General features: G+C 36.9%; 2 protein-coding genes across 3 annotated transcripts in view; both read right to left on the bottom strand.

Moving 5' to 3' along the window:
- LOC112047051 (CD109 antigen) overlaps positions 1-6,913 on the bottom strand; it is a 30,878-nt gene extending 23,965 nt beyond the window's left edge. For both annotated transcript variants that reach the window (XR_008251898.1, XM_052887896.1), the window contains exons 1-6: positions 6,634-6,913; positions 5,906-6,349; positions 5,156-5,336; positions 4,495-4,666; positions 1,747-1,859; positions 14-154 (exon numbers count right to left, since the gene is read on the bottom strand). Coding sequence is in view for 1 of the 2 variants with exons in the window: in XM_052887896.1 (XP_052743856.1) it covers positions 14-154; positions 1,747-1,859; positions 4,495-4,666; positions 5,156-5,336; positions 5,906-6,324 (1,026 nt within the window). In the remaining variant the exon portion in view is untranslated. The remainder of the gene's footprint in view (positions 1-13; positions 155-1,746; positions 1,860-4,494; positions 4,667-5,155; positions 5,337-5,905; positions 6,350-6,633) is intronic.
- A 3,985-nt stretch (positions 6,914-10,898) lies between these two features.
- Positions 10,899-20,388, bottom strand: LOC112047033 (CCHC-type zinc finger nucleic acid binding protein). The gene is made up of 3 exons (XM_024083936.2): positions 20,228-20,388; positions 13,329-13,509; positions 10,899-11,558 (listed from the first exon to the last, which is right to left on the bottom strand). Exons 2-3 carry the CDS (start codon positions 13,505-13,507, stop codon positions 11,300-11,302), a joined length of 438 nt encoding a protein of 145 aa, XP_023939704.1. The 5' UTR covers positions 13,508-13,509; positions 20,228-20,388; the 3' UTR covers positions 10,899-11,299.
- Between the last annotated feature and the right edge of the window lie 235 nt (positions 20,389-20,623).

The following is a 20,623-nucleotide window of genomic DNA, read 5'->3' on the forward strand; positions in this document are numbered from 1 at the left end:
GTGCAGGGCGTACCTCAAACCTGGTCTGGTAGTACTCCTCGACGAGGAACTGCGCCTCCTCCACCTGGCCGAGCGCCTCCACGCGCACCAGCCACTCGCCGAACAGCGGCTGGTCCGACAGCGGGTACTGCAGGCTCACTGTGCCGAAGTTGCTCTGTACCGATATAAAAAAATTTTAATAAAAAAATTGAACCGACTTCAAAAATTTTAAATGTAACTGTTGTAAACCGTTAAAGAGTTCCCTCGTGTGTCTTTCGGCTCCATCATCAGACTCCAGACCTTCATTCAGTTGTAGTTTTTTAAAGTGGCTAATGGAAAAAATATTAAACGCTATAGTTGCCCCTACGATTTTTGAAATTTCCCCTTTCTCCAGTTCGTTTCTCCAGGATCCCATCATCAGATCCTGAAATGGTGACAATGGGACCACCTCAGGAGTATACCCTTTCAAACAAAAAAAGAATTATTCAAATCGGTCCAGGCGTCTTCGAGTAATCAGGTAACATACATACAAAAAAAATAGACATACAGACGAGTTGAGAACCTCCTTCTTTTTTTGAAGTCGGTTAAAAACTCATTTTCATCTATGTTCTATGTACCTATATGTCACCGTAAAGTTGTAAATATCATTAGTTTACTATCTATCCCGTATGATTGTGAACCATACCTACTCCTAAGAACCGGAACTTAAATGGCTCAGAAACCAATGGTTAGGTTAGGTTACGTATTTTTTTATTTGTGAACGTACGAATACAAATAAAATAAAATCCTTACAATCTACCGAATTTAATGAATACACGTTTAAAGTAAGGACAGTTCACAATCTCGCGAGATAGATTTTAATCTAACGGTATTTACAATTTAACGGTGACATATATAAAAGCAAAAGGTACTTCATCAGTCATCACGATAATCATAGTTAGTAGACGCCCGCTAAAACTGATATTACAAGAGGACCCAAGTAAGAAGGGCTAAAGGCAGACGAAGCTGAGAGCGTCCTTATTCAGGCCGTTATAGCCAAAAAGATTTTAATACCAATGATTCAGAAAGTTTGGAGGAAAAAACTGTAAAGAAAATTTAATTCCAACTCTGTTGCCTCAATGACTTTATAACCTGAGATGCATTAGATTACAAAATTGTCTTCAGCAGTGATACCAATCCAGACTACTATCGCATGACACAATGGAACAGTGTGGTGTCGTGTTATATAGCTTTATTGGTAAATTTTATGTATTGGGATTTCCTTTACTTCATTTGCTACATTATGCAAGTGCAGTAGTTGCATAGTGTAGCATAACAATAAAAACCTAATATTATCTTTGAATGTTTTTTGGTTATGATAAGCTACCTTGTGATGAGTATTTTGATAAGTAGTGTCTAAGCAAAAAAAAAAAAAAACGTTGCTTAGGCACTTCTTACTATAGCACTATTCGTCAAAAGCTAGCTTATCATAGACAAAGGTCTGACCTTCGATGACATAGGTCTTCCTCAGTAACGCTGTAAATAATTTAACAAAACGTTTCTGCTTTGCTGGCGTTATTGAAATTTTCTCTATGCCCTCTTAGTATGTGTAGGTATTTCCATGACACATCATAATCATAATCATCACCAGCAGACGGACGTACGGACGTCGTCCATCTGCTTAGGTATCTTGTAAGGACTTCCAAGGCGTCCCAGGACCCAGGGGGTCGCTTACGGTGTGGGGTCGCCATTCCAGCACCTTGAGAACCAACATAATTATGTTGTTACCTGTCTTGACAGCCACCTCTTCATGATGCGTCGGTTGGGGTCGAGTATGTAGACGTCGATCGCTCTGCCGAACGCTTTCAGCTCAGTGTTTATTGGAATCACGCGGAATTTCACTGCAGACAAACAATTTTTACTTCATATGTGTTACAAAATCACATTTTTTTTTTTCATCTTTATGTTTACATTGACTTTAAAACATCTGGAGCGATTTGAAAAATTCTTTCACCATGCCAATTTAACATTATCCCAGATGAACATAGACTAAAAGGGAATGCTCATCCCCGGCCCAAGCCTATTCTAACGACCCGAATCGCAAATTCGGGGTCTAGTAAACGTGTTCTTGAGATGACAACTGAGAGATATGCATGTTATGAATCTATCCATATATTTTTTTTATTATGTTGTAAAATAATACAATAAGGAAGTTAAGCTAACTTATCCTAATAACTATACAAATCATGCCCACGTGGAATGGTGGCAAGAATACTGGCTGCATTTCCGCGCTGGACAGCCAGGCTGATTATATATATTAATGTACTCTTTGAATCTATCTATGACGGATATATAGTTTTTCTTATATGTACATTTGACCTAAGTAATTGCCAAAAACTAAACAACTACCAATTGTGAATCTATACCATTTGCAACACCAAAGAAAATTAGTCACAATTGGCGAATTTTTGAAATTTATTCATTCAAAACACCCTGAAATATATTGTCACCCTAATTTTTGGGTGTTAATGTTAATCATTGTATAATATAATATAGGTATAATATCAGGCTAACCGTGATTGCCCAGTGGACCTGCCTCCGATTCCGGAGGGTGTGTATTCGAATCCGGTCTGGGGCATGGGCATTTTAAGATATTAAATAGCACGTGTCTCTAACAGTGAAGGAAAACAAAATGAGTGAAGGAAAACATCGTGAGGAAACCTGCAATCTGCATACTAGAGAATTTTCTTAATTCTCTACGTGTGTGAAGTCTGCCAATCCGCAGCGGCCAGCGTGGTGGCCTATTGGCCTACCCCGTCATTCTGAGAGGAGACTCGAGCTGAGCAGTGAGCCGAATATGGGTTGATAACGAAAACGATTAGTCCTATCTTGTTCTAAATTCAACAAATTAAAGAGTGCCTCTTAACCCTCTACTGTCTGGTCCTTAATTATACATTCGTAAAAATCAAACAGGCACCAGTATAAGTTATAAATAACATCTAACTGTTACAGTAACTGGGCGCATCCAAAATAGCTTGGCAGTTAACTAATCCAAATCAATCGGCGGATCTATTTGGATCTCGTCTGGCGGAAATGGGACATCAGTTCAACTCGTTCACAATACAGCTGCATCTTTAACACTGCTTTAACTCATGATGCAATAAATCTATACTAATACTAGCGGACGCCCGCGACTTCGTCCCCTGCCCTACCCATAGGCGTAGAAAAAATAGATGTTGGCCTATTCTCATAGATACCGGATAAGCACAAACATTTTCAACAAAATCGGTCAAGCCGTTTCGGAGGAGTATGGCAACGAAAACTGTGACACGAGAATTTTATATATTAGATTATAAATGCGAAAGTAAGTCTGCCTGTCTGATACCTTTTCACGGCTAATTGACTGAACCGACCAAGATGAATTTTGGTAATGGTGAATGTGACCTTCAAGTAAAACATAGGATACTTTTTGACCCTAAAATAAAAATTGTAGGGGGAGTTGAAGTTTGTATGGAAAGTCATTCATTTTAAGAGTTACAGTTTTAAAAATTTGTACATAAATCAATAAAAAAAAATACGAAATATAATGTGATTCAAGAATTTTTAAAATTCAACCCCTAAAGTGGTGAAATAGGGGTAGAAAGTTTACATTTATTTCCACGCGGATGAATTCGCGAACGTCCGCTAATACCTATCTTTCTGTGAAGTCTGATGGAATAGATGCCTGTTTGGCGCAGCTAGTTAGTGGTGGTTTTCAATGAAGAACTCCTGGATTCGATTCCCGGCTGAGAACGATTTATCTATTTCTATCATAATAGAAAAACGCCTATATCTTTGGCTTTTTATCAGATCTCCATAGTATATAACCAAAAACCCATCTCTATCACTTCAGGTTGACGAGAAAGTCGCATATTTGTCAACCCATTCATATTATAAAATTTACGATGCAATAGATAGTCATATAAAACATATCTTATAACATCCATGACCCATCTTTTTTAATTTGAGGGTAATAAATTTGCAATATTAGTGCCAAATTTTTTTTTTTTTTTAAAGAATATTTGCCATATTTTTTATAATATGATCAATATTCCCATTCCCCTCCAACTAGTCGGGAAAGACTGTGCTAGGAGTGGGTACGACAATAGACCAACGGGGCGGGGCTCGAACCACCACCCCTCGGTGACGTATCCAACCGCTCTTACCGTTGAGCTATTGAGGCTCTAAAGTTATTTGACATAAGTAACATTCAGAGCAATCAAGAAAATATTCAATCTACTTATGTAAAAAAAACATATTTTTTTGCATTCAATCAATTTATCCTAACATTTCACACACACCACCACCAAATCATTTTATAATAAAACAAATCATCATTAATCATTTAACAGAATGTCTATTGGCCCCATAGATTTAAGAGTTTGGAGTTTGGCCCTACTAGTCTATCAAATAGATTTTTGAATTCTCACTGAACAATTTTCTTTACAGCACACATAAAAATCATGTAGAAGAAATGAAGGAATATAAAATAAATACCAGTTTGGCTCTGCATGTAGACAGGTTTGTCCATCTGTATGAAGATGGTCATGAACCGCTTGGAGAAGGACAGCTCCGTCTCGTTGACGAAGGCCCGCCCACCAAAGGGGTCGTCCAGGAACAGACCCTCCACGCGCAACTTGTAGTCGCCGGGCACTGATGTCGGAGGCACCTTGACAATAAAAAAAAATACAATTTGATACAATTATAGTTTAAATGGATAGTTATAGTTTAAACCATAGTGCAAGAGGCTTTCTTTATATAAAATGCATTGGAAATACTATACATTCATTAAAATATACTTTAAAAACTACAGCTTGCATGATACACAATTTCGGTATGATGTCATGTATTAACTGAAAGGGGTGTGGATTATTATCATCCTCCTCATAACAAGTTAGCCTGCTTTCATTTTAGATTACATCATTACTTACCACACACACAGGTTACTTGTACAATAAAAGAAAGGAAAAAAAACACAACATACACAGTCATACATAAGTGATTCTTATGTACACAATAAAAACAATAATTTTCATTAAAATATAGACAGACTTTGTTTTTTATGTTAATTAAAGTTGAATTTCGAACACTATAGACTACTATTATTAATAATGTCTTGATATTTAATTCCTGTCAACTGTTTTAAAGTGATACTTACTCTCATATTTAATATTTCAGGTACTCCTTCTTTAACTTTTTCAATGACGTCAGCAATCTCCACTCCATTGCAGGATATTGACGCTCTGATGGTCATCTGCAGGCGCGCTCTTAATATATTTGCCGATATCTTGTATATCTGTCCCGGCCTGACCATGCGGGATGCTACTATGAAATATGTTCTGCAATTAAAAAGTAAACATTACACACTGAGATAAAACTCCATTTGTGCATGAGATAAACACATACATTTTTCATACTTTGCATGTTTATGGCATTCAACAAATTAGCATACCTAAACACTTATTTTAATGCTCATTTCATCAGCAAAGCTAGCTTATTTTGCTCTTATTTTGTTGTCAAGGAAACCAACTTACATCCTGCCTACAATGTAGAGAATATTCTATGCCCTATGAGACAAAAACATAGGCAACAGTGGAAGTCAAATGGTTGCAGTTAAAGACAGTCATCAACCCATATTCGGCTCACTGCTGAGCTTGAGTCTCCTCTCAGAATGAGAGGGGTTAGGCCAATAGTCTACCACGAATTCATATCCACTGGGCTATCACGGCTCTTACTGGGCTATCACGGCCCATATGATACAGTCAGGTTATTGTTACACAAACATGAAATAACTATAAAAAAATTATATAAATAATAAAAAATTATTTAATAATGTACTTAATAATTTTTTTTACATTAAGATTTTTTATGATTATTGTTTTTAGTAACAAAAGAAGTCATTACTTACGCCTCATTAATGATAACACTATCATGTTCCAATTCAGCAGTTTTGTAAGAAGTGCTGTATGTACGACTGCCTCCCCATGACGATGATGGTCGTGGAGTATTCTCAGTATTCTCCCCATACTGGTTCACATACCCTTGATCATTTCTATTGTCATATGGATTATACCTTTGATCCTTATTATATGTATTCCTATTTGGATCATATTGGTTCACATCATACTGGTTCCTGTTTCGTCGATTTGGATCATATGGATTGTCATATCTCGGATCGTTAATGTTGTATCTTGGATCATTTGTGTTTAAATAGTCATTCGTTGGGTTCACTTGATTGTCTGGATTGTATGTTGGTGTAGCATACTCTTGTGCGAGACATAATTGTATTAAATATATTGATATTATATGTTTAACTATGAGATTCATAGTTCAGTCTTATAAGTTTAGTCGCCTGCAACAATTTTTATAATTCATATTTAACAACTTTTAGATAATAAACTACAAGATTTAGATCTACCTATTCTTCTATGTTTATAAAAAAAAGAATAGCAAAACAACATGAACAAGATGCAATTTTAATAGAGATCAACAAAAACAAATGAAAACTAATAACTATACAAAAAATAACAATTGAAAACAGAAGAACTATGTGAGACAGAAGTGTAGGGTTACTTTTAAACCTCAGAAAAGGATTAACCCGATTTTTAATTAAATAATAACATACGAATAACTAACCTGAAGTTAACGCCCATGGAAACGCTTGCCTTTGTAATGTTTTCTATTTAAAAAAAAATCAAATAATAAATCAATCGCAGCACTTTAAGTTTATTAAAGTTTTCATTGAATTTTATACAGTAGTTACATAAATATTGGTTATATTTGCACCAAACATAATTTCGCTACACCGTCTTACTCACTTGAACGGAAAAGTATTCAAGCAAAGCCAAACCAAAACCAAAACTTGTTTGACGCACCGCGCAGCCGCACCACGCCCGGCAAATGACAGTTATTTAAAGGTGTTGCTAGCATAAAAATATTTTATTTCCATTATTTTTTTCCATTCATAAGTTCTTCGCGATAAATGAAGTGAAATGCCTGTTTTTTTTTTGCCCAAAACAACCGAAATATTATAACAACAATGAGTTAATTTTTATGTGTGCACTTAGACAATTAACTGATTGTTGTTAGGCTTACTTTAATTAAGGTTGGAAAACGGCATTTCTAAGTATCGTTCTTACTAATCCCAGGAACAATTTCCTGGGATTAGCGTATTCAAGTAAACGAACAAACAAACTCTTCAGCTTTGTAATATTAATATAGTTATGAAATACTCTTCCCATAATGTGATTATATTAAAATCACATTAAGGGAAGAATATTTTAGTGGGCAACATAACACAACAGACAAAAGAAAAATTTAAATAAACGAATCACGACCCGGGTTGCCGAATGGATCACAGATGTTATAACAGATGATGTGTAGGTAGTTTATTCGGAAGAAAACTTAATGACGTTTTGGAACATCGTGCGTTATGCTGCAAAATACAAGAATTTAGATATCAGCGGTAACGTACCGGCGCAGCGGCAGGTAACAACCTGCGCGTGACTTGACTTTATCTATGAGATAATATAACCTGTGAGTAGCGACCCCGAAGCTAATTTCAGAGACGTCCTAAGTTTGCATACAACATAAACCCACATAGCTACGAAAAACTTACAGCATGTCAAATGCGGGCTACATCTAAGTCCTAATGCCGATTTAGAATAGTGATAATGTTGTAAACCTATTAATTTCAGCTTACGTTTTAATACAGGGGAAGACTGATGGCCCAGTGGATTTACAAAACGGAGGTCCAGGGTTCGATCGCCAACTCGGTCGATTAAAATTTTTTTAATTGGTCCAGGTCTGGCTGGATGGTCCACCAGGATCCCTAGATTTTTTTTAAGTTTATCTCTGGACGGGGGCCCGTGGCATTTTGTCACCCTGTAGGTACTTACGGAACCATGTCAGTGTCTGTTACGGAATTGTTACGGAGTGTGTGTTACGGAATCATGTCAGGCTTTGCTCGAACGAAGGGATACGTAGTCGTGGCATCTTTGTTTTGGCCTTTTCAGTTTTTGATCAAGCCGTTATCCCCTATTGTGGCTCCCACTGGCTAACTATACCCAGCTGAGCTCGTTCTAAGTTTAGAATTCCGCTAATTGGCCCATGGCGTGTCGCTATATACTTACTAAAGTACTCGTATAAGGCCTTACGATACGCAGTACGCTATTCTATATATCTGCTGCGAGTGTATGCCAATACATTCACGCCGCACTACACCTAACCGATCATTAAAGGTTGCTGCATACGCTAACGGAACAAGACAAGTTTTGGAAATATCGTTACATATAAAATACATAATCACGGGCAAGACGGCTACGTGGCACGCAAGAGGCAAATAACGTTAACGACTTCATGCACATCCACAGAGTATTTTTTATACATCCCATACCACGCACGCCTCAACTCGTACGTATTTTCATTGCGTGTATAGTGCTAGTGACGCACGTATTTGGCTAAACAAAATGGACGACGAAAACGCCGGTACGTAAGTAAACAAACTCCCATCGTCTCATCCGTATTTATTTAATACCCATATTGCGTTACTGCGCCGTCCACGTCCAGACCATTATCCAGCAGTGTTGATGCTTAGACCAGTTATTAATGGTCTAAGTGTTGATGTAACAAGACGTTATTATTATTATTTTTTTACTCTGTTCTTTTTTGTTTCATTATTTTATTTTACTATGTATAAATTATATAATATGTAATCATGTATAAGTTTTAAGTTAAGACGCGTCACGTAGACACGTCCGTGAACACACAAGGTTTCACCTGAAAACCAGCGCCACAGGAGCTGTGGCATCGTGCTGAGGTGGATACCTTTTTTGTCCATGACGATGTATGTATTGTATGTTCTGTTTGTTTATTTTTATTTCATTACTTGTGTGTGGACAAATAAAGAGATTCTATTCTATTCTATTTATTATAGTTACGAGTATGTTGCACCTGAATTGGTATTTTGGATGTACATAGAGTAATAAAGTGACAGCACAAACGCATCTGTGTTAACTAGTCACCAGCACAACTAAAACATTGTTTAATTACTCAGGGTGATACAAAGGGTATGACATCAAATAACCTTTTGTTTAGCAACCAACAAAGGTAGATAATACATAGTTATTTGTAAGAGTACATTGCTGACACAACACTCCTTCAGTTTCACACGTCTGTCCGTTCACCTTACGATTACTACCCTGTACCCAGATGAGTTTGGGTTACCTTAGGTTACAACGCAGGGGGTGCATTGTAACCTAACGTAACCTGAAGTAAAAAATACTCCTGTATGCATACCTCCATTTTGCACGGAATCTTGAGCTCTTCCTAAATGTCTAGTTTTAGCAGAGGCAAATAGGTAATTACTTACAAGGTGATTTGCTACACAGACGGCTTTTTTGACGGAAGCGGTATCCGCGATGGATTTAAAAGACGGAGGTATTGAGTTCAATCCCCGATTGGGCCGATTGAGGTTTTGTTAATTAGTCCAGGTCTGAGTGGTGGGAGGCTTTTGGCCGTGGCTAGTTATCAAGCGATTTAGCGTTCCGGTACGATGTCGTGTAGAAACCGAAAGGGTAGTGAATTTTCATCCTCCTCCTAACAAGTTAACCCGCTTCAACCTGAGATTGAATCATCACTTACCATCAGGTGAGATTGTAGTCAAGGGTTAACTAGTAAAGAATAAAAAAAACAAGACTGTTTTGTGATAACTTGAAGTGCTGTTTGCACATGTTAAATTTTAACAGTGGTTAGCACACTTAGTTACTAGAAGGCTCTAGGGTGATGGTTGCACCAGGGCGCTACGTTAGATAGAAATAGCAGCCTGACCAGAAAAATAGCCCAACTGATAATGAGATAAATTTGCCTATAACGTTTTGCTCTCTATCATCCCATCTTAACGAAAAAAAAGTGATACGAGTATACATATAAAGAAAATTTTCTCCTTATCTCTTGGTACGCATGTTAGGCCTACATAGGTTGTGAATAGAGAAGAAACTACCTACTTTCTCCTATCATATTTATTATACAAGGCTACATTATAATAAACTTCTGTTTTAAAATTGTCAAATTGAAAAACCTAGTTTCAGAGTCTGATTTTGATGAAACACCTCCTTAAATCTCCAAGTCAGCTCCCATTAATATCAAGTTAAATTTTGTGTTGGTAATCGTATAATTTTTTTAATTTACTGTTCAGATTATGTATTTACTACCTGACGCCGCGCGGTTTCACTCGCGTGGTTCCTTTTCCCGTAGGAATACGGGGACAATATTATATAGCCTTCCTCGATAAATGGGCTATCTAACAATGAAAGACTTTCAAATCGTACAGTAGTTCCAGAGATAAGCGCGTTCAACCAAAAAAACTCTTCAGCTTTATAATATTAGTACAAATTTAAATCAACCTTCTCCCTCTCATCTTTTTGCATGCAGATTTGTGTGGAAGGTGTGATAAAGGATAGGTTGTGCCCTCTTGTTCTGTCGCATTAGCATGATAAATCCTTTTCATTGTTCTTGGGAGATTCATGTTATATGTATCAGACGACGTTTCAGAGTAAACTAAGCATGAAAGGGCAAATGGAAAATTAGATAGAAAAATAAGGCAAGATGTTTATTATCTCCCATTGCAAGCTGATATTTTACATTCAATTATACAGGCACATTAAGGGATAACAAAATAAAAAATATAGTGATTGATGAAAATCTAATAATTAATTAATAACCACTGAATTCTCCACAAGTCGGCAGGACCTCATAAACAAAGGAATTGATAGAAAATAAAATGGAACGGTCACAGGTGAACAGTTCTAGAGTCCCGTCACATAACAAACAAGTAAAGGCTACTACTAGACGAACAAGAGAGTCCGGTGGGGTCTCCTCCTCTCCTCAGTGAAAACGCATAATACGCCAGCATCCAATTTATCTTTTGACAAATAAATCTGTACAAAATATATTAAATATATACTCTGTATTGCTAAAAACTGTAACGCTACCTCATCAATAGTTCAATCACGAATATTAAATGATTTAAAACACAACTCGTTCACGTGCAAGAACAAACATTAACCTACGGCGAGAGCCCGCGCCGGCGGAGTCTATGTACAAGTCAACGATCCATGCTGCTCAGTCTCGCGACAACGCCGTCCTGCGTCTACTCTGTCCAATAATTCCATTGCTTTAATTTCATTTCGTACGTCTGCTGTCGTCCGATCTAGTGTCGCGTATCGCGTCCTTTGCTTACAGTCCGTGCGTGGCATCATAATATACATAGTTTATTGTTTATATGGTGTGCGGCGGCGGCGTGTTAGTTCCGCTCCGACTCGTCGCAGTCGCGCGAGATGTGGCCGGGCTTGCCGCACACGTAGCACGTCTTGGTGCCGTCGGGGCAGTTGCGGGAGATGTGGCCGGCCTTGTTGCAGTTGTAGCAGGTCTGGCCCGACGAGGACTCGCGCCCGCCCTCGGGGCAGTTCCGCGCGATGTGCCCCGTCTTGTTGCAGTTGTAGCACGACGGCTCGTCGGGGCTCTGCGCGCACTCGCGCGCTATGTGCCCCGTGCCGTTACATCTGAAACAGTCGGCACACAATCAATTATAATACTAATATTATAAAGAGGTATGGTTTGTAAGGTTGAAGGGGTATACGATTTTAAAAATTATTTACGAATAGAAAACCACGTAATTTGTAAATGTTTTTTTTTGTATCTTATCCCCATATTCCCACAGGAAAAAAAACTGCGTGGCATCTGCTAGTTATTATTAAAATGTATTCCTTTGTGATGGTGTTACTTGCAAAATTTGTGGTAAAATGAGCAACCAGTATTCAAAGTTTTGTACACTAATTTGTCCGATTATTTTTTGTTAAAGAAATAGTTTGTGTGTGCAATTCATACAAGGTAAAAGTGAAACTTCAGAAAGCTGACTTATGGCAAAAAGGGGAGACCTAAAACATAAAATACTGTATATATTCTATCTATCTCACGCCGGCTTACCCCTATACTTGCATAGCACAGTGTTAAGAGGTGTCTTCGTTTCAAGTTTTAAGTAAAAAAAAAAATTACTTGGAAAACAAGTTTAAATTGTTTTAATATGATTGCTGGTTATATAATAAGCCCCCATTCGCACAAGAGTTTTTTAACGGCCGATAAAAAGCGTTCAAATATAGTATGAAGTTATATAAAGATCTATTTCCAACGCCCAATATTGAAAATGCAACACACTCTTTTTTAACGTCCGTTAAAAAAGCGCTCGTGTGAATGCGGCTAAGCGTCCTGTATGATATTTGGCTTATACTTTTAAGCCTCCACAACAGCGTACATTATCACGAAAATAATTTGTTATCCCTCCAATCCAATTTAGAAGAAGCTCTACACCTCTTTGGCAGTAAGCGAGGACATTCTGTTCATAGAACACATAATATGACAATTTGAATATGTGGCGTAATATAACCTATGAATCAAATATTAGACAATGTGACCGGAGCGTCACACCTCCATAACCACAACACGTGTGTCGCAAGGCCACGTGATTGATCGCGGGTCAAGATCAGGTCAAGACCACACGGTAGATTCAGTTTGAACGGACATACCCACTTCATTTTGAATCCTATTTCTAATATTTAAATAAAGCCGATTCTAATGAAAATACTAACTGGAAAAACTTGCCGAGATTTGCGTGTCAATTAATTTTCAAGATTACATGTTATTTCTAAAGACTATATAAAATAATAATTTTGTTGGAGTTTTATGATATTTCGATTATGGTGACTTTGCTCTGGAACAAATACACAATTAGAAGGAAGAGCTAAGGTCTTCAAACCTAAATTTTGTATTGTAACAAAAATACTATATATGTATTATAAAGATTACTGGTGTTTTAAAAAGTATCTTTATCTGACTCATCCTCTATAGTGAAGTTTACTAATTTATTATCCCCAAAACATAATATTGTGAAATTATGATGAACAAGTTCACACAGTCACACGTACAGAGACATGGCGTCGTCAAAAGAGACGTGGGAGGCAATTAGATTATTTGTGATGGAAGCCCTCCAAGAGCTTCGCCGCATAGACAAAAGTGAAGAAGAAGAAGCTAAGACAGGTGTTTCCAACACCTGAAGAAACAGTAGTACAAGATCCTCTCTCTGCGAAGTAATGCCTAACGGCGGGGCCGCGGGGGACGCTGAAGACTAGAGGATGAGGTTTTTAGTCTGTAGTGGTAACCCGAATCCGACTTACCGGCGCTGAACATCTAGCCCTGACGATACGTAAAAGTATTTTTCCGAAACCTGTGAGGTAAAATAACACACACCGGATCACTTTGCGTCAAAGTTTGCTCACCTGTAGCAACGGTCGGCTTCCTCCTTGCAATCTCTCGCGAAGTGTCCAGTGCGATTGCACTTGAAACACTTTTCGCGCTGACGGTTGAAGCCCGAGTCGCGCGCGCCCACGCCGCCCTGCGTGCACTCGCGCGCGAAATGCCCGGTCCTGTTGCACTTGTAGCACACGCTTGAACTCATTTCTGGAATATAAAACAATGCTGAATTAAATAAACCCTGTCAGAAGCGTCCCAGGGAACCCAGGTATACCCCCGTATAAAAGTATATGGAAATGATAATATGATGTATAATTTGGATCCAGTAACAATAATTGGGATAATAAACGTGTGTTACTTGAAGAAAAATAAATTTTATTTGTCACTCTTCTAGGGCAAAATGTTCGCCAGTGTAGTAAAGTGGCGAAGTAACATTTGCTTTATTAGGTTTTTTGTATTGTTTTTTCTGTTTCCAAAAAGCTTAACAAACAAGAAAACGAACAAACAAACCAATCATAAGTCTTCAAAAAATATAACTCAGGCTGTATGGTCAACAATCTTAGCTTGTCCCCGTTGTGGACAAATTAAAGATGAATTAAAAATGTCGTAAAACGTTGTAGCAAACTTTTTTTAATGATTTTATTATTGAAGTTGAATTATCAAGAATTTTTAGATATAAGTAAATTGCCGGGTGGTTAGGGTAGGCCTGGGCCGGGGATAGGCATTCCCTTTTGGGTACTTTTTGTTTTTAACAGACTTAAAAAAAAAAAATGTACGCGAATAGGGTTATTGTCTATTAACCGGATCTGATGATCGCATCAAACGTAGTTTTAATTTTACGGTAGATAAAATCCGTTCGATGCGGATCAGTGGACGCACTTGTAAGACGTTCTATACAAAGAATACTAAAGTCCGTTTGATGCGATGCGTCCCATACGTACGATGCGGATCAGTGGACGCCTGCCATTAGGGGACAGTAGCGGTTTCGTCCACATGAAATTCTATATTTTTCAGATAACACATTAAGTCAAATCATATTTTATGTAAACTTTAAAAAACTAATGAACAATTTGAAAAAATCAAGTGAATAAATAAATTAAGATAACTATAATTACACCAGCAGTACGCTTTGGTTACACTTAAAAATACCATAAAATCAAACATAGCTAGCAGTCCAAAGATTTGCCTTCTTAAATTAACCAAGAATATTATGTTGATATACTCATAGTCTTTCTGTACGCAACAAGTATTAATCTTCATTATCAATTCTCTTATCAGCCAAGCATAAATATAAAAACGTAAAAACGAATTATCAGAAATATATCTGAATAAACAGAAATAATAAAATATCTCAAAAATCGTTTCAACGCTAAAACCTTGGGAGCTAAATATGCAAACGTCATTCATAAGCGATCTAAGGTCACGGATACACTGAAAACGACTCGTACGGTCATTGTCCTCTTGCGTCCCTTTCTCTCTCGCGGCCACACCCACGTGTGTGACAAGGCCGGACTTCGATCATATTGGCTTTTCGCACTCTCATTCGTGACGTGGGCGCTTGACCCTGACTGATAAGAGGCGTATGCGACAAGATCAAACGATCCACTTACTACAATAATTATGTTTTAAATTGTGTCGCCTCAAGTCAGCCACTGACGATTCAATAAGCTCACATGCCTGCAGCGCTAACGGCTTGACGTCCGATAAAACTGATCGTGTGTCGGTCGCGATGTGCATGACATCATGCCGATCGCGACCAACACACGTTCAGTTTTATCGGACGTCAAGCCGTTAGCGCTGCAGGCATGTCGGCTTATAGCATCATAAAATATACAACAGCATGATGCCATATTTCACAAAGTTTATAGTAAAAGCTTTTTTAGGGTTCCGTAGTCCACAAGGAACCCTTATAGTTTCGCCACGTCCGTCTGTCTGTTCGTCCGTCCGTCCGTCCGTACGTCTGTCCGCGGTTTAGCGCAGACTATTAATACTAGAAAGCCTTATTTTCATAAAAATTGATGAACCAATCTTAATTGGTGACTCAGCTGAAGCTAAGACGACGTAGACAACGAAATATCTCGAGCGAGATAAGGACAAAATGTCAACCAAAAGCGGCCCAATCAAGAATAACGCTCTCTTTCGTCATGTGCATGTAATTACACTGGCAACCAGCATGCACTTTATAGATGCATTAATGCACTGCATACCTTGAGGATTCATTACGAATATGCATTAAAGGAGGAATTTAGTAATTTGTACAATTTGTGCGTATAATGCCTACCCTAGTTAAAAACCTTGTGCACGCCATTGCTGGCGACTATAGTCTATACCCTTCAGATCGGAACATCTACCTATGCTGCTTGACGGCAGAAACAAGAAAGTAATACTACCCCACAAGCTACTACTAAAACTACTAGTTGTATTCAAAATTGAGTTTTATTATGAACACTTTTAAAATAGGTGTTATCATAATGAATGTTTATTGTTTATTTATTTGTTGCGCTTTCACACACAAACAACTGAAGCAAACATAAAAAAAAAACATACATACAGCCGAACGTAGAACCTCCTCCTTTTTGGAAGTCGGTTAAAAACACAAACAGCTCGAGCGAGTCAGTTAAGGTGTCCGCTAAAAGCCTAACGACGTAGACACATTTGCATTATCGCTTCGTAAAATGTTACGTAACTCTGTTACACTAATCTGTGGATATCTTTAGGTGTTAATGGATTAATGATTACCTACAAGACAATGCAATGCAAGATTTGTTTGACCAACCGCCGCTTTGCGATGTCATAATTAATCTTTTAACATATAAATGGAACAGACTTCAATGACGTATTTTACTACTAAATCGATTTTCATGAAAATTAAATGGGACCAATCTGGAAGAATTGAGAACCTCCTAGCGGACTTTCGTGACTTCGTCCGCATGAAATTTAGTTTTTCACATATCCCTCGGGAAGCATGAACTTTTCGGGGATCAAAAGTAGGCCATGTGTTAAATCAGAGTAAAATCTACTTTTATTCCATATTTCAGCCATATCGGTTCAGTAGTTGCGGCGTTAAGAAGTAACAAACATTCAAACATGCATACAAACTTTCGCGTTTATAATATTAGTAGGATATTATTTTTTTGTACAATAGGGGTAGGGTACCTACAAACTACAAAATGCAAAGATAGTTTTAGTGTTAAAACATCGCCGATCATTAAGCAGAAATCCATTTCTGTAATTACATGGACTTATTCCAGTGATTCCAAAAGCAAGGGGAATTGATTCCAATCGAGAATAATCGCGATAACACATCGATAAACATTGAATATTTATCGATTTAACGATCAATATCAATTGAATTATCATATTCTTTGAATGAAGAATATTCAATAGGTATGTACTTTATAGATAGGATGTTTATCTACAAGTAAATTGATACATGTTAAACTACTTAGGAGGCATCAGGCAATCCACAAAAAACCTAATTACAAGGTAAAATTACTGAAAATTTTGGTTATGATAAGATAAGGCTAATAGATTTACCTACTGTTTGTAACAAATAGTTTCATAGAGGGCCTAATTATTATTTAATTAATGATATTTGGCTAGGAATTAAGTACTTATACTGTCAGCTTAGGTTGTTTACTAAATATACAATCATGATGTATTATTCCTTGTGTGCTAATTCTTTTACCTCTTGAATTAGTTGTAAAGAAAAGAATATTTGCCATATGTTTTAAATATGACCCATTGACCAATATTTCCATTCCCCTCCAACTAGTCAGGAAAGACTGTATTAGGAGAACACTGTAGAATTTTTTCAGCCTGCCCGACGGCCACAACAAGCAATCAAGACTATCTACATAGTCCAGACTAAAAAGGTTGAGTGCCAAAGGACTTGAAGGATTAAAGGTTACTTATTTTTTGTATCATAAAAGGGTGTAATGGTTAAATGACTCACTAACACATAAAATACAGCCCAACTACCGGGACTTGCACCATGAAGTAGGACAAAAGTTTACATAGTATACAGTTTATGTTAGTAATGAGGCAAATTAAAGTATGAGTAAAAATATTTAATGTGAGCAAGAGATGGGTTCCCAGTATAATGTATAGTCTAGCAAGTTCATTGATGACACTCCCATTATATGCGGGCGACGGGGGGAAAGACAGGTGTGAAATCGTGCGTGCGGGGAAGTGAGGTGCATCAGTCGTGGGTTTTTCATTCATAGCTACACGCCCACCTGCCCACGAGGACTATTGGGAGTGTTACGAACAAAGTTGCCAAGCTACAGTAGCTAGTTGGTTTATTGTCTTGTGTAAGCTTGTGTAATATTGCATATCTAATTAGTTATTATATTATTAAAAATTCGCACAAACTAAACAAGTCAGCAGGTACAACATGTAACTGAATATAGAATATAATATGAAAAAGGCTTCTAAGGAAAAAAAATCTTTAAAGTCTACTTTAAAATCAGCCTCACCTTTTTCCTGTTAGATATACAATTGTATACAAAACTGTTATATTTGTACAAAATAATCTGTAAAAGTATCAAAAAAATGTTTTAAAAAACATAGAGAAAGTTGGAATGATTTTCCTACATCTAGTTGGTTGCTACAATTTTCTTTATTAACTTTCTAAAAGTGCCATAGCTTAGTTATCTGTGTTAGTGGTACATTTTGAAAGTTCAGTTCAGAAATTAGGTGCAACTGTGAAAGTAATTGAGTATTTTATTTTTTTAATTTCATACTCTAACTGTAATTTACGCTATTATTGTGTATAGTACTACTTTGAAAGTGTATATTAACTGCATTGCTGGAGCAGTGGTTATCTTGAATCATGAGATCCAAGTATTGAGTTGATTAAGCTACTGGAATTGTCAATAAATTCTCAATAATAGCTCCCAATTGTGAAGTTGTTATTAAAAACTGTGCTTTAAAAACACATAAAGCTAGCAATTCATTTTCTATTGTTAAATATTAAACTAGAACCTGGAATATACACTTTGTCCAGATTGTCCAAAATCTATTTTAACTTTGTAAGTAAATAAGTAAGTTTCTAAATTCTCTGTGTGTGTGAAGTCTGCAAATCTGAATTAGGCCAGCATGGTGGACTATATGGCCTAAACATTTGTTCTGTTCTGCAGTGAACCAAATATGGGTTGATGATAATAATGGTGATGAATGATGATGATGATGAATGATGATGATGATGATGATGATGACGATGATGATGATGATGATGATGGTGATAATGATGATGATTTAAGAAGAATATCCAACAACTCACTCTATATTAATAAAGGTGCACTATAGTATAGTAGCAGGTGCACCAAAACAGGTTATAAGACCACACCAGTTACTTCAAAGTGAATACCACCTACAACAATGTTGCAACTGCTTATGATAATATGTATGTGCATACATTACTATATATTTCTTTCTATACTAGTAATTGAACAAGCCACATTATGTTAAGTGAATTTCACTTTTGTCACAACTCTGACTCATTTAATTGTAATACATTGTAAAATGTAACATGTTACAATTTAGTACATATAGCAGAATATTGGGAAAAATTTATTGGTCAAAATAAAAGCTCCATGGTAAAGGGACTTTATGAGGTTTGCGGTTTTGATCCACGCACCCTGCACCATTTGTAGTACCCGCTTCTAGCTTTGCTTTTTTTTACTAGTTGGAGAGGAATAAGAATATTGGTCTTATGAATTTGATATGTTTACAGTGGGTCCCCTTGTTGGTATTGTTGCCTGGCCATATGCCATTTTGTCAAAAAAAGTTTTCCATACTAATATTGTAAATGAGAAAGTAAGTTTGTCACCTTTTCACAGCTACGCTGTAGAAACGTGATTTTGATATTCCCATTGACCTCCAACCGGGAAAGTCTGTATTAGGAGTGGGCATGACAATAGACCAACGGGGCGGGGATCAAACCACCACCCCTCAGTGATGAGTTCAGCCGCTCTTACCGTTGAGCTATTGAGGCTTTCAAAATTGTTCAGTTAGATTTCAAATGTGATAGTTAAAGGCGTTAATATAAATCAAAAATACAATAAAGTACCATTTGAATTTACATATAACAATCACAATACAAAGATGTGTAATGTGTGTGATTATGAAAGCTTTTAGAACCAAAAAAACAAAAAAATCGCAAGTCAGCTTAATAAATCCAAATAACTACTTGATTGGAGTTCGGAGTTGAGGTTACAGAATAGATGACCAAGTGAGGTTATTACAGTAAGAATATAATGTTGGAATTCTTCAATCTATCAATACACTTGCATGCTAATTACTTTGACTATGCACTTAAAATACCATTATATGCTATCTTTTATACTGTTATTTACTTTGACAAGGTTATAAAGGTCTAATGGGGGTTAACTTATTATAATCCACATCGAAAGTCATATGAATCATTATATTACACCTGTACATACTACGATAATTAATAGTGCTTTCTCAGCAACGTTCGTGACACTTAGATGCGTCATGTGGAAAAAAAAGAAAAGTTGATTACATGGCATAGGTACCAAACACTGCCACCCAAGTATTACAAGTAAATAGGTCTCGTGCGTAGGTCACATATTAATCCAAAGGCTCGTAACAGTGATCAAATACTCTATAAACCAAGTTTTACGGTGACAAATCACCTCGAATTTCTAAACAGCTATGTGTCGATGTAGCCAGTTATCGGAACAACCACGTTCGTCAAACAACCTAAACACGGACCGCTGAATTAAATAAAACTCTGATTCACGCAAAAATACGACAAGGATGCGACTCGGCACTACATTTTAAGTTAGACACGTAAAACACATAACGAAAGAAAGTTTGTACGCGGTAATACTACCGAACCACGTGTAGGATACCGGCAGCTCGCGGTTTTTAGCACAAATTTCCACTTATCACTTACCTATTTGCTATGAAAACTTCTTATGCACTTATTACACTATATTTACGATCGTTATGCGACCGAATAACCAAGATTTTTTACAAATTATACGTAATTTATGACGCTATGTTTGCAAGGAAGCCAGCCACCATCACTACGAATGCGTAAAAGACATTTTTGAGCATAGACAAAACAATAAAAAAGTTTTGAATGCGCTACTGACTATGGTGAAATCGATTGCCAGTCATAAAAATTTATAATGATGAAGTGGAAATTAATACAGATGCGTAAAAATACAATTGAAATTTTAAAAATATATAACCCGTTAAAATAAATGGCATCTGCGTGAAACACAATGTATTTTAATTTTCATATCTGGTAGTTTCATAGAGACCGATAACGAAATTATTGATAAGA

Source organism: Bicyclus anynana, chromosome 20 (assembly GCF_947172395.1).
Source record: "Bicyclus anynana chromosome 20, ilBicAnyn1.1, whole genome shotgun sequence".
Classification (NCBI taxonomy): Eukaryota; Metazoa; Arthropoda; class Insecta; order Lepidoptera; family Nymphalidae; genus Bicyclus; species Bicyclus anynana.

Bases quoted from the DNA above. Each gene is read 5' to 3' on its own strand.
- LOC112047033 (XM_024083936.2), bottom strand. From the start codon at position 13,507: ATGAGTTCAAGCGTGTGCTACAAGTGCAACAGGACCGGGCATTTCGCG. The intron at 11,559-13,328 runs GTGAGCAAACTT...CGACTGTTTCAG, and splicing joins GAAGCCGACCGTTGCTACAG to ATGTAACGGCACGGGGCACA.